This window comes from Ischnura elegans (assembly GCF_921293095.1).
Source record: "Ischnura elegans chromosome 13 unlocalized genomic scaffold, ioIscEleg1.1 SUPER_13_unloc_3, whole genome shotgun sequence".
In the NCBI taxonomy this organism is placed as follows: Eukaryota; Metazoa; Arthropoda; class Insecta; order Odonata; family Coenagrionidae; genus Ischnura; species Ischnura elegans.
This window is the reverse complement of record NW_025791659.1, coordinates 4,753,722-4,768,396: the sequence shown is the minus strand read 5'-3', so window position 1 is coordinate 4,768,396 and position 14,675 is coordinate 4,753,722. Positions and strand designations below refer to the sequence as shown.

Sequence of the window (14,675 nt, the reverse complement as noted above, 5' to 3'; positions counted from 1 at the left end):
TTGGTCGAACTAGTCGTGTGAATGCAGGTCCGGACAATAGTTCACGTAGTTCCGAAAGTTACCACTTTACGATGGTTAGGCGCTGGGATACCGGAAACGGAAGCGACAATAGAAAGACGAAAAGTTCGTGAAGCTCCCTTCTGCCTTGTCTACACTACAGACTTAACTTAAGTGACTTCACTTAAATATAATCTTAAATGCGGTGCGGCTACACTTGAGCTTTAAGCCGACTTCAGCTCCGTGATTGTCTATATTGGGAAACAGTTATGTTGACAGATGAAGGTCTAGGAGAGCAATTTGTGATTCTTTGATCCAAAGCGACTATTATTTGAAATAAACTTCCAAACTCCGTGAATTAACTATTTTGGATTTAGAAGGTTAAAAGGAAAGACCGATTTCAGTTCCTGAGGGAACGCTATATGGCGAGAGGTGATGGAGCCAGAGGAATTTGGAATTACTAAGCGTGACTTCGTGGAATGACATATTCATAACGTAAACAAAAACACTTATTGCTAGTCAAATTCCACTGCTTTATTAAAACCATTGATGTTAAATTTCAACCATTAATTCCTTCCACGTCCAATGAAATCGCCACATCTTATCCCCCTCGGCATCCCTAGGACTAAAATTAAAGCCCTATGCAATAGTTTCAATAACAGTGTGTGGGAAGTTTCCGAGTGCATTCGTTTACGTTATTTTCGATTATGACACCATGGAAAATAAACAGTTTTACCGGATCCTCTGCCGTCGTCTCATTGTCAGTCTTAAAATTCCTTAAAACGTTTCTAAGTTTTATAAATCGAGTTTCACCGTGAGCAACAGGCATAGCAATTAGTTTTCACGGAAATAAAACCAACAATAAGATGAGAAACACCACAAAAGAAATTCGTCGAATTAATAACCCCAACACTAGAAATTAACTAACGAAATAGAACGCTCAATAACCACATCATAGAATACAGCACAGCTTAGAACATAATCAACGGGATGATTCAGTAGTGAGATGGGTATTATGTGCCATTTACAACACTTGAAGAGCTTGAACCGTGCGGAAACAGTTGCCAACGCAATTTAAGTTGGGTTCTAAGATGACTTAAGTGGAGGTGTACTTAAATGAAGCTGGTGACACCTACACTACCAACTTAAGTACAGAGCCAACTTAAGTAGTCACTTAAGTTACTAGTGTAGACCCGGCATTCATTTTTTCATAAATTTGTCCAAGCAAGGAAGAATATGGGCGGAGGAAAAATTATTCGTTAAATACACGTTCGGATACCGATTTACAATTAATACCAGCGGAAGATTTAGGAAATGCCACGAGGGGTATAATAAGACAAAATTGGAACACCCAATGGCTTGAAATTCAAAATAACAAACTTCGGGAAATTAAGCCCGTAATAACTGCGCGGCAGACCTCTATAAGAAATGTCCGCCGGTAGGAAGTGATTTTAGCACGCTTAAGAATTGGCCACTGCGTATTAAACCATTCATACCTCTTCACCGAAGAGAGAATACAGCCCCAATGCTTAAATTGCGATTGTCCACTAACAGCGCGACATATCCTGATGGACTGTGCAATAAATCGGACTGCACGGGTGAATCACAACCTCGGAGTCAACCTAGCTGAGGTACTTGGAGACACTCCCGTAAACATTTCCCGACTGATAGCATTCTTACACTCAACTCGACTTTTCAATAAAATATAAAAAAATATAACTGATACCTCTTGTAAATTATTGACACGTTAATTTCAGAACGGGCCTAATCCCTTTTATCAATTCCAGTCAGTGAGTGGTGCAAAATGGCCATAGCCGCCGACGCACCCAATAAAAGGAACGCTACCACTACTTAAAAACACGTTGAACAGCTTAGATGTCAGCACTAGAGGGCAGGACAGATTATAACTCTCGTTGTGTGGATCCACGATAGTTCCAACGATTGCTGGAACAATCGTAATCCGAACAAGGCATTACTATGTACGTTACTATGACGTTTAAAAATAAACAAGGTTACTGTTGATGCCCTATTTTAAATGGAAGCCGTCGTTAAATTTACTTCCTAATCACAAAGAAATACTTCAGAATCTAACCACTTAAAGGAGATAACATAATAAAAATAAATGAATTGACAAAATAAATGTCAACGGAACAAAAGTACTCACCAGCGAAATCCGTCAAGGTGTCCGCCCTGAGTTTATACTTTGGTATCTGTTCTTCGACTAGACTGATTATCTCAACCTCTGGAATGTTGCCACCACTGCAAAGGTCTGAAATTCAAAGAGAAAGGAGTAAAACATTACCAAATGAGATATATTCATCGAGATTAATGACATGTTTATGCAAAATTAAAGTGTACTGAGCGCAATCTAATATTATTTTGCCGGAGTATAATAGCAAACATCCGCACATAAGGTAATGAAAGTGAATTGATCTGTTTCTTAGCTGCATAAATTTGTTTTCCAAAGTTATATTATGTTAAAATAGTTCTTGGAGTGTAGGTCAATTGATATGGTAAATGGCATTTATTAAAGTCCTTTATGGTTCGGGGGAAAAACGAATTCCCATATCTATCCGTTCGGCAAAACATCTCTCTTAATTTATCGCTTCTGTCGTACCTGGAAATATAGTGTGGCTCTAATACGAGGGTGGTTTGAAAAGTTCTCGGAATCATCACGAGTTGTCACAGCTAGTGCAACGAGTTTTTCACAAGATATCCATAGGACTGCTCGCTGTAAACACATGCCACGTCAATGCTCGTGGAAAAGAACTGGCGGTGACGTGGATTTTTTTGTTGTTCCCGCATAGTGATTTGCAAAGATGGAAAAAATCGAGATTCGTGCAGTGATTAAGTACTTCGTAAAATTAGGTATACGAGCAAAGGACATTCATGCCGATTCCCAGAATACACTAGGGGACACTGCTCCTTCATAGTCAACTGTTGCCAAGAGGACAAAAGAGTTTAAAGTTGGTTGGGGGAGCTTAGATGATGGTCCGCGCAAAGGTCGGCCAAGAAGTGTCACTACTCCAGAAATCATGGCAAAAGTGCACAAAATGTTAATGGAGGATCGCCGATTGAAAGTGGGTGAAATAGCTCTTGCTTACGAGATGTCATATAAAAGGGTATATGATATTTTAACGGAACAATTCGAAATGAAAAAATTATCTGTTAAATGAGTGCCGTGACTCTTGACGCTGGATCAAAAACGCATGAGAATGGACATATCGGAACAATGTTTGAACCGTTTTAGGGAAAACGAACAAGTTTTTTTAGACCGGTTTGTGACCAAAGATTAAACTTGGGTCCATTACTATTCTCCAGAGACAAAAACACAGCCAAAGCTGCGGAAACACGATGATTATCCATCACCAAAGAAAGGAAAGACAATTCTTTCGACTGGAAAGGTCATGGCATCAGTGTTCTGGGATGTGAACGGGATTCTGTTTATAGATTGCCTCCCCACTAGGCAAACAATTACTAGAAAATACTTTGCTAACCTTTTGGACTAACTGCAACCAAATATACGCGAAAAAAGGCCAGGTTTAGCAAGAAAGAAAGTCATCTTCCATCAACGCAATGCGCGCCTGCACACATGTGCTGTCGCCATGGCAAAATAACACGAATTATGGTATCAATTGTTGACACTTCCGCTTTATTCACCTGTTGTGCCTCCGTCAGACTTCCATCTCTTCCCAAAATTGAAATTTCTTGACTGTGGACCCGGTGGATAAAATGATTTACCTCAAATGAAGAACTGATAGCCGAAGTTGACAACTATTTTGCAGGCCAAGAGAAATCTCATTTTCTAGATGGGATCAAGGCACTAGAATATCGTTCGACCAAATGTAGTAATCTACAAAGAGACTCTATTGAAAAATAAAATAAGTTTCAGTGATGTAAGAACATTTTTTTTAATTCCATTCCGAGAACTTATCAAACCACCCTCGTATTATGTTCTCTGTGTCGCTCTTAAAGATATCAATTCTCAATTGTTCAAGCAATCTAAGCCTAGCGCGCAGCCTCCGAGTCTCAAGCGGCTCCCAGAATAATTCGTCTAAATGGTGTGTAACGCTGTCTGTACGACCGTATCAGTTTTTGACGAAACGCGCAGCCTTTCTTTTTATTTTATTCAGTTCGCGGATTAAGTCTTTCTGCACCGGATCCCATACGCTCGCTGCATATTCAAGGTAAATTGACCCACACTCCAAGAACCATTTTAACATGAATTACACGAGGTCAAGATAAGAAAAAAAATAACAAAGTTATATTTGAAATTCCATTACCAATTACACGTAATTTTTCTTTCCGAGGTGTCTTCTTTCAAGTTTCACGGTTAGAAATAACAAAACAAAGGTTGCCGAGGGAACGGAAAAAAATTAATATCACACTCCGCGCTCCTAGCTCCTCAGCCTGGAGCAGTTAAACTACCTATTCGTAGGAGCGTCATTTCTTTGCGTGAATCGTTCGCATGCAAGCGAATATATGCGTTGGCGAGCCTATGCATAGCAGGCTCCCACCCGCTATACGCAGCAGAGAAACGACAATTTAACAAATGAAACGTGACGACCGTGTATACTTCCACATTAGCGGTGTTGTAATTATCTTTTGTGGATCATCTACCCCAAATAAGTATAATTCCTCAATTGTCTCTTGGAGACCATTATTCTCATCTACAAGTCAATTTGGATTAGGTACAGGGTGTGATATTTGTCACGTAGAGACCGTTCCATCTGACCGACAAACCTTTCGCTGATAAATACAATGATATCAGTACTCAAGCTTCAACATTCATTAACTAGAGATACGTGAAAATCGCACTTTCAATAACAGTTTATCGCACTTTTGTAGCGTCTATTTTTTCATAATGAGGTAGATGACGATAAAATGTAGTTAAACACAGTTATATGACAAAATACAGAAGATTTTCAATAATTACGTCGTAGAACAATAATAAATTAAGGAATAAGACATTTGGTGGCGGAGGTGTAGCTTGCCTGCGCCCACTTGTAGTTCACGGCCACGTAGAGTCACAGCCAACCTAGCAGCTGGCCAGTCGCTCACATGCTCCTTAAGCGGTGAGTGTCGGCGGTGCATTTAAACTGCGCTCGGCACAAAATGTACGAATTTTGCCGTCGAAAAGGCGAATTCGCGTAAAAATATCATAGTCTACTCCAGTCATCCCATCTATGTCGCATTTATTGGCGCACATCGCATCTACATCGCATTTGCGATTTTCTCGCATCCCTATTCATATAACCTTTGAGAATCGTCAGAAATTGAAGTTTTCCTTACCTCTATTCCGACATATAGTTATATCTACCTCAAGGCTTTATCCCTAAGATTTCTGTTTCGGTATATGTAGCATGTAAAATTGTATACGTATCAGGGCCCAGCTGTGAAAAAGCAAGAATTAGGAAAGGAGTGCGACAAGGCTGTACATTGTCACCCGTAATTTTCAACGTTTACATTGAGAAAGCCATTAATGAAATCAAAGAAAAGGCATTGGGAGTGAATATCCATGGAGAAAAAATTAGCATGCTAAGATTTACCGATGACATAGCCGTTATAGCAGAAACAGAGAAGGATTTGAAAAATATTCTGGTTAATATGGGTAGGGTGTTTGGTGAATATCAACTGAAAATAAGCACGAAGAAAACCAAGATCTTAGTATGCAGCAGAAGAGAAGAAGTCAAGACCAACATTAAAATAGGGAAGCAAAAACTGATAGAGGTGGATGAATTCTGTTATTTGGGAAGCAAGATAACTAGTGACGGGAGAAGCAAGAAAGAAATTATCAGCAGAATAGCCCAGGCGAAGAGAGCATTCCACCAAAAGAGAGACCTGCTTACAGCGGGAAACTTAAATATGGAAGTAAAGAAACAATTTATAAGAACCTACATCTGGAGTATGCTCCTATACGGAAGTGAGGCATGGACAATGACCGCAGCGGAGAAAGCAAGGATAGAGGCCTTCGAAATGTGGTGCTACAGAAGAATGATGAAAATCAAATGGATCGACCGAGTTAGTAACGAGGAAGTCCTAAGAAGGGTAGGAGAGAAGCCTCATGAAAATCTTGATAAGGAGACGGAACAACCTTGTAGGCCACATCTTGAGACATGATGGCCTGATGAAGACAATCGTCGAAGGACAAGTGGAAGGCAAGAATGGAAAAGGAAGACCTCGAACAAAATATATGGAACAAGTAAAGAGAGATGTGAAAGAGAAGAAATACGTAGGAGTGAAAAGATTAGCTGATAGGAGAATACAGTGGAGAGCTGCGTCAAACCAATCCTAGGATTTTTTACCAGTGATGATGATGATGATGAAGTATATTTATCCGTCATTTCGGATATAATTGATTCATCAACAGAGACAAGACTCACGCTAGCAGCCATGTTGGCTGCTTTCACGCGCAACGCAACGCATGCGTGGTAACTGTGGTTATCAGCTTATAGTAGGTGATATTCAGCTGGTAATCGGCTCTCGGTATATTGCGTAATTTGGCGTTCATAAGTTACATGGCCATTTGTGTATTACTGTGTAGGGTGAGTAATTCCTCTACTTGGTCTGTGATATTTGAAATGTGGGTTTTCTTGGTAATTCCAGATTGGTCTTAATAGGGTATTTTGTGGTTTTTGCAGGGAGTCTTCAAAGGCTCTTGCGGTGTCATGAAGGAATAAGGTGGTTTCCTATTATTTTTTTATAGCCTAAATCGAAAGATTATTACTCCTGGAGTACGTATTTCACGTCTTTAGATTTTTAAATGACGATACCTATTTTTCGCGATTAAATGAAAAGTGAAAATTTTCAAGCGCACGAAAACGCGACGGCTAAGTATGAATGCTGGGAAAACCCCGCGTGACGTCATACTGGTTCCCGCAGTCGTCGTGTGAGGTGACCTTGGGGCGAGGCTTTGAGCGCTGATGCGATGGAGGCTGCTAGCAGGTAGCAGAGTACCCTACTACCAGGCATCTCTTGGCTTAAATATGGATTATTACTACCTTATCAAACAAAGGAAACTTTCCGACCATAGGCAGTTTTAATAGGTGATTATTAAGACATGTTTCCCTGAGCTCAGTGCCTCATGCATGCATTGGTAATCTCAGACGATGTAAAACTCCTATCTACTCGTATAGAAACTAGGTCCCTGTGATGTCACGTGGAGTGGAATCGCATGGGCGCCAATCTGGACTTTTTCAAATGCGGTTAAAATTGACCATTGCCATTCGTCTAAACTGGTATTTCTAAAACCAAATAATTCGTATATTATGAATACACTAATGGTGGGTAACGAATCGCAATCAATGCCTATCGTTTTCTTTGATGAAGGAAACTACCCTATTCTTGTACATTTCACCGCCGTTCACGCGGCAGGGTTAGAAATATTACGCTACCACCACTACCTCACGCGATTCACACATACTACTGTCACTTTCTCAATTACCTTCGTGTAATGCTAAGAAATCAAGCTGAGTGCTGAATTTTAAACTGCTTAAAAAAACAATGTTTTAATTGGACGTAAAAATCTGACAACAATAAGTCTTATCATCACTATTTTGAAGATTCAGGCTTACTGGTCGTCACACGAAAATACATGTAGCATGAATATAATGCCACAGTTGGCTAACGAAGCTGAAAAGAGATTTCAAAAAATTGTCTCAAGGAGCCCATTCTTCTCCACACACTCCATTACTTCTAAACAACCCGAGGCTTCAAATGTGTGATCTGCTGTCGTGGAGACGCCAAGATGAGCATTAGAATAACACATCACCTTGGGTACGAAATGTTTTCCGTCTCGAGGCAACTTTCTCGAAAAAAATAGTGAAAAGGTAAATTTACCGCCACGCGAAAAATTGGCTAAGTGCCACCCTTGCTTTAAAATTGTTTCTGAGACGATTTTATTATTTTTTATTACAGTATTCTACGGATTAAGGTAGGTTTTCATGGAGTATTACAATAAGCGATCTGGGAGCCTCCCTTTCCTTCCAGCACTGTCTTCTTTAATTCACTGTAAGGCCTACTCTCTTTCAATCTATCTAAAAATCCTATTCTTTTCCTTCCCCTCCCTCGTTTCCCTAACATTCTACCCTCCAACACCATTTTCAGCATCCCCTCACCGCTAAGCACTAACTCCATCCATACCTTCTATATCCTCCGTATCTCATCTTAAAGCTGCCTCTCCTCACCCACCATATCCAGCACTTATTTGTACATCTCTGTTAACTCCACAAGGACTCGCTCCATCCATTACTTTCTTCTTCTCCGTATCTCATCCAAAAGCTGCTTCACCTCACTCACCATATCCAGCACTTATTTGTACATCTCTCCCTTCTCCACAAGTACTCGCTCCATCCATATCTTCTGTCTCCTATCTATCTCATCTATAAGCTGCTTCACCTCACCCACCATATCCAGCACTTACTTGTAGATCTCTCCCTACTCCACAAGTACTCGCACCACCCATACCTTCTGTCTCCTGCGTATCTCATCTAAAAGCTGCCTCTCCTCGCCAACCATATCCAGCGCTTATTTGTACATCTCTCCCTACTCCACAAGTACTCGCTCCACCCATACCTTCTGTCTCCTCCCTATCTCATCTTAAAGGTGCCTCTCCTCACCCACCATGTCCAGCACTTCGTCGTTCCTCCGAACATTCTACCCTCTAACACCATTTTCAACATTCCCTCCCCGCTAAGTACTCGCTCCATCCATACCTTCTGTCTCCTCCGTATCTCATCTAAAAGCTGCCTCTCATCACCCACCATGCCCAGCACTTCGTCGTTCCTTTCCGTCCATTTCACCCTCTCCATTCTTCTCCATACCCACATCTCGAATGCCTCCAGTCTTCTTTCCTCAGTGTCCACGTTTCCGCACCGTAGAGAGCTAAACTCCAGATCAAACTCTTCACTAACCTTTTCTTTAAACTCTTACACAACGATCCTCTCAGAAGCTCCTTCCTGTTCATGAACGCCCGCTTGTGCCCGATGAGATGTGCGCTTCGCTAGTATATTCGCTTCCTGATGTCCTTATTAATGTGTCCGTTACCTCTAATGTGCTGCCCAAATAGTTAAATTGCTCTACCTGCTCAAGCTCTGCTGGTTCCTGGCTAGCTCAACCTGCTCTGAGAGTAATATGAAACGTAATTCCTTTTCTTACAGGTCATGCAAGAGCGTAAATAAACATTCGTTCACCGTTAGCAACGGAGATGTTCCAATCAAAGAGTTCTTCGTCTCAAATGTCGAATTGAAAATACATGCTCAAAAGAGATTCCTTTCTAGGCATAACTCATCATAAAAAATGGAAAAATTGTGAAAAAAAGTCTTCTAGATCAAAAAAACACATTCGCATTTCAGGACGCCCATGAGAAAAAATCACCGTCTATAAAAAAACCAAGGCACACGAGTTTGACGAGCTCTATGGTCAAAACGAAGCAATCAATTTCAATGCCACAAAAAGCATAGGAAGAGAATTTATTTCTACGTTAGATAATATCCTTTAAAAAAATTCGCCTTCATAGTATTTACTGTACTAAATTTTTCTTTAAAAATATAACCGTTTTTTGTGCGTGAAATTAAATTCCATAACTTTGTGCTCTTGGCATTCCCGTAGAAAAGAGATTCCTTTCTAGGCATAACTCATCATAAAAAATGGAAAAATTGTGAAAAAAAGTCTTCTAGATCAAAAAAACACATTCGCATTTCAGGACGCCCATGAGATCCTTTCCCATGAGAGCCCTTCATCAAAGAAAACGAAAGGCATTGATTGCGATTCATTACCCACCATTAGTATATTCATTATATACGAATCATTTGGTTATAGAAATCCCAGTTTATACGAATGTTAATGGTCAATTTTAATCTCTTTTGAAAAAGGTCAGATTGGCGCCCATGCGATGCCACTCCACGTGACGTCACAGGGACCTAGTTTCTATACGAGTAGATAAGAGTTTTAAATCATCTGAGATTACACATGCATGCGTGAGGCACAGAGCTCTGGGTAACATCTCTTAATAATCACCTATTAAAACTGGCTAAGGTCGGAAAGTTTCCCTCACTTGATAGGGTAATAATAATCCTTATTTAAGCCAAGCGCTACCAGCTAGCTGGGTACTCTGCTACCTGCTAGCAGCTTGCATCGTTTCGGCGCTCACAGCCTCGAACCAAGGTGGCCTCACACGGCAGTAGCCGGAACCAGAATGACGTTACACGGTCTTTTCCCAGCATTCGTATTTAGCCGTCGCGTTTTCGCCCGCTTGAAAATTTTCACTTATCATTTCATTGCGAAAAATAGATATCGTCACGTCAAAAAAACGCGTTTGAAGAAAACTTGGGAAAAGAGAAATAAAAAAGTTTCAAAAAATGTATTTATTTTTTGTCTTTTAGTTTCAGTATTATATCTTCCTTCTTATTGCCACTGCCCTCAGGGTGCAGTTAAGACAGGGTTTTAAGTGCAGGTTTTTTTTTACACCCTCACCCTTTACCCCTTTCTTTTATACCGAGGAAATACACTTACAAAAGTTTTCGCCCCTTATTTCAACCCCTTTTTTTCAGAAACCACCCCCAAAGAGGAAGGCGTCTCCAAATTAAAACCTAAAATCTAAAAGCGTGAAATAAGTACCCCAGGAGTAACAATCTTTCGATTAAGGCAATAAAAGAATAGGATATCACCCTATTTTGATATAAGGAAGCAAGATAAGTCATATAAAGTTTGCATAAAACAAATGGTTTACACCACGAAAACTGGTGGATTTTTTTTGTAAACAACGCATATCTCTGATAACTTCGAAACTAATGGGTCAATTGAAAATGGATTGGTAACTGTTGTGTACCGAAGAATGTAAGTAATGCAGGTACTTATATCATACACAGTTACTGCCAGCAGTATATTTAATATCGTATGTTGTTTATACTTGTTTTGAGCTCTGGTTGTTATGACACACAAAAATTCAAGAATACCATTCAAATTCCACTTACGCCGGCATAACTACAAAAACTTTAAAAGAAAAATCCTTCACACGAAAAATGCAAAAATTTATTCATCTAATATTTTCCGATTAACAACAAATCTTTTTTGCACAAGCAAAAAGCAAGAAATAAAATGCGACTGATAAAAGAAAAACAAGTTATTAGGGTGGTTTCCTATTATTTTTTTATTGCCTAAATCGAAAGATTATTACTCCTGGAGTGCGTATTTCGCGCTTTTAGATTTTTAAATGACGATATCTATTTTTCGCGATCAAATGAAAAGTGAAAAATTTCAAGCGCGCGAAAACGTGACGCGTAAGTAGGAAAGTCCGTGCGACGCATTTCTGGTTCCCCCTCTCTCCTTGTGAAGTGACGTTGATCGAGGCTCTCAGCGCTGATAGGACGCAGGATGCTAGCGGATAGCTGAGTACCTTGCTGAATGGTAGCGCTTGACTTAAAAAAGGTTTATTAATACCTTATCAAACGAAGAAAACTTTCCGACCTTAGCCAGTTTTAATAGGTGATTATTAAGACATGTTTCCCTGAGCTCTGTGCCTCATGCATGCATTGGTAACCTCAGACGATGTATAACTCCTATCCTCTCGTGTAGAAACTAGGTCCCTGTGACGTCACGCGGAGTGGAATCGCATGGGCGCCAATCTGGCCCTTTTCAAATGAGGATAAAATTTGACCCTTGCCATTTGTCTAAACTGGTATTTCTAAAACGAAATAATTTGTATATTATGAATACACTAACGGTGGGTAACGAATCGCAATCAATGCCTATCGTTTTCTTTGATGAAGGAAACTACCCTATTCTCAATCACTTATTATTTATTTTACCTTCCATCAATATTTTTTCGATAGAATAAGAGAAACAATATAATTCAATAACTGCAGTTGAGGTACCACTCACGTCGGTATAAATCCAAAAAAATAATTTGAAAAAGAATCCTTGTCAAGCATAATACTGACATTTCTCCCGCGAATATTCTTCGATAAATATCTTCATAACACACGCCGAAAGCACAAAACAAAACAAAACAAAAAAGATCATAAAAGAAGTGAATTCTCAAACACTAATTATTTACTTTAATTTCATTGAATATTTTTTGGGTAAATCACATGAATAAGACGAGAATTGCACGATTAGTCAAGAACTGCACTGAAGTACCACTTACGTCGGAACAACTACATGAACTTTAAACGAAAAATCCTTGGTACAACACGTGCTGAAATTTATTCATCAAACATTTACTCATTAACAACTAATCTTCTTTGCACAAGCCGAAAGCACCAAATAAAATACAACTAATTAAAAAACCAGTTAATTCTCAAGCACTTATTATTTATTCCACCTCTAATCAATTTTTTTGATATCATTACACTATTTACAAAAACCACACTTCAAGAACTGCATTCCGATAACAAAATCACCACAATATGTAAGACATAATTGTTAATTTTTGTAATCATAGCATTACTTTGGCATAATTACAAATTCTTTTCGGAGAATTCACCTTCAAACATATCATACATTTAATCCCGCAAATTTGATTTGATACAGAACTTATCTTCTTCACAAATGCCGAAAATTAAAAACAAAACACGATCGAACACAAAAAACACGCGAAATCTCAAATATTAATCATTTATTTTACCTTCCATCCTCCACGGAGACTTAGAGGTCTTTTCTCCCTTCGCCGGGACCATGCGCCAGACCGCTTTTCATCTGTTTCATTTTTATTTCGCGAATTCAGGTGGTCCGCGAGTCTGCCGCCAGGAGTCGCGTATTTTAAGATCGCTACGTCACGCCATCATCACGAGGGTAGGTACGTATGTACTACTCCCTCCCACCTCACATGAGGTCGTTTGCGGATAGAAAAAAATCCGCAACACCGTCCAATTCCAACACATTTGACGTCCGCCTGGACGGCTTCCAATTTTACATTCAAGAATTCCCCAATCGTTAGAGAAAGAGGGAAAGAATACGTTTCGCCATTCAAAACCCCGTTCATAAAGCCGGAATCACACGATCATTTTTTTTCGTCGCGAAAGTAATCACTATCGCGATAACACTTCCCGTTCGCTCAATTGATCAGTTTTCTGAATCACACGGTCACTCCCGCCGTCGCTTTCCCCGTCATTGCACGACATCACAGCTCGTTGTCATAGGACCCGGAACACGAAAATATGTAGCGTGTTTGTTTGTTTATGCCGTTCCCACATTTGTCAAACGTTGCGCTGCAATCGCTCCATACGGCCACGCGTTCCGATTGGCTGATATGGGGTTTTAAGGTCGTTTTACACGGGGCACGGAATTGCGCAGGTTAGAGCTGCATTAATTTCTAAAATGGCGTGGAATTGCGCGAATGCATGAACGAAATTAGAACAGGGGCTATTTTTCCGTCTCGCATCCACGCATTCTCGCATGTGTTCTAGCAATTCACCGCTTTACACGACGCAATTTTGATTGCGCCTTCGACCGTACGTCAGATTGCGCAATTCCGTGTACCGTGTAAAACGGCCTTTAGTGACGGTTTTAGCGACGGAAAAAGCGACCGGACTAGTGATGAAAAATGATGAAAAATAGCGATGGGAATCCTCATCTCGATCGCTAAGGCGAAAAACAATTGCCGGCGACGATCATTTCGCCTAGTGATCGCGATAGTGATCACTTTCGCGACGAAAAAAATGATCGTGTGATTCAGGCTTAACTACACAACTTACACATGGAGGTTGTAAATATACTGGATGGGGCATGACTGGTTTCGAGGGTGGAGCTCAGTGTGGCCGGAATGGGGGTGCTTGGGTAGGAAAGCCATGCCCCTCTGACCAGAACATTGATAATAATCCCATAAGAGTCAATGCTGACTATTTGGGGTGAAATATTCGGTCATGATCGTTGTTACGTTAATATAAACTATCTGAAACGAACACAGTAAACCTTTTTCCTTTCATTATGGGAAGTCTTCGTGAATAAATGCCTCGAATATCTTTTCCCAAAGGAAAAATTATTTTCAATCACCACGGTTTCGCTGTGCAACTAGCTCAGCCGAAAATAGCATTTTAAAAGTGTAAATCACCACTGTTACGTTCTACAGCAAGCTTGGCGGAAAATAAAATTTTACGAGTGTAAACTTGTCATTTCCGTGTATCATCATCCCGTGGGGGATATTCCCGACGTGGAAAGGAAGGATGTGACACTCACTTGTGATGGTTTAAGCACCCTTCTTGGTTTAAAAAAATTAAATGTGATATTTGGAGGAAAATTTGACAGGATATATTACAGGAAAATTTTTAAAGGATATTTAACAGAAACATTGCCTGTATATTTTGGGGATATTCCCGACGTGGTAAGCGAGGATGTGACACTAACCTGTGGTGGTTTACGCATCCCTCTTGGTTTAAAAAAATTAAAAGGGAATTTTGGAGGAAATGTTGATAGGATATATCACTGGAAAATGTGATACGATACTTGACGGGAAATTTTACGGGATATTTGACAAAACATTGCTTGTAATTTGGGGTTTATACCTGACGTGGAAAGCGAGGAAGTGACACTCACCTGTGATGGTTTATGCACCCTTCTTGGTTTTAAAAAAAATTAACAGGGAAATTTGGAGGAACATTTCATAGGACATTTGACGGAAAATTTTACGGGACATTTGACAAAACATTGCTTGTAATTTGGGGTTTATACCTGACGTGGAA

The 14,675-nt window shown here is 40.0% G+C and overlaps 1 protein-coding gene across 1 annotated transcript in view; it reads right to left on the bottom strand.

Annotated features, from left to right (window-relative positions):
* The window catches only part of LOC124172978 (trafficking kinesin-binding protein milt), a 251,480-nt gene that overhangs the window by 216,480 nt on the left and 20,325 nt on the right, over positions 1-14,675 (bottom strand). Inside the window, exon 3 of the mRNA XM_046552508.1 lies at positions 2,162-2,266. Within this exon, the coding sequence (XP_046408464.1) occupies positions 2,162-2,266 (105 nt within the window). The remainder of the gene's footprint in view (positions 1-2,161; positions 2,267-14,675) is intronic.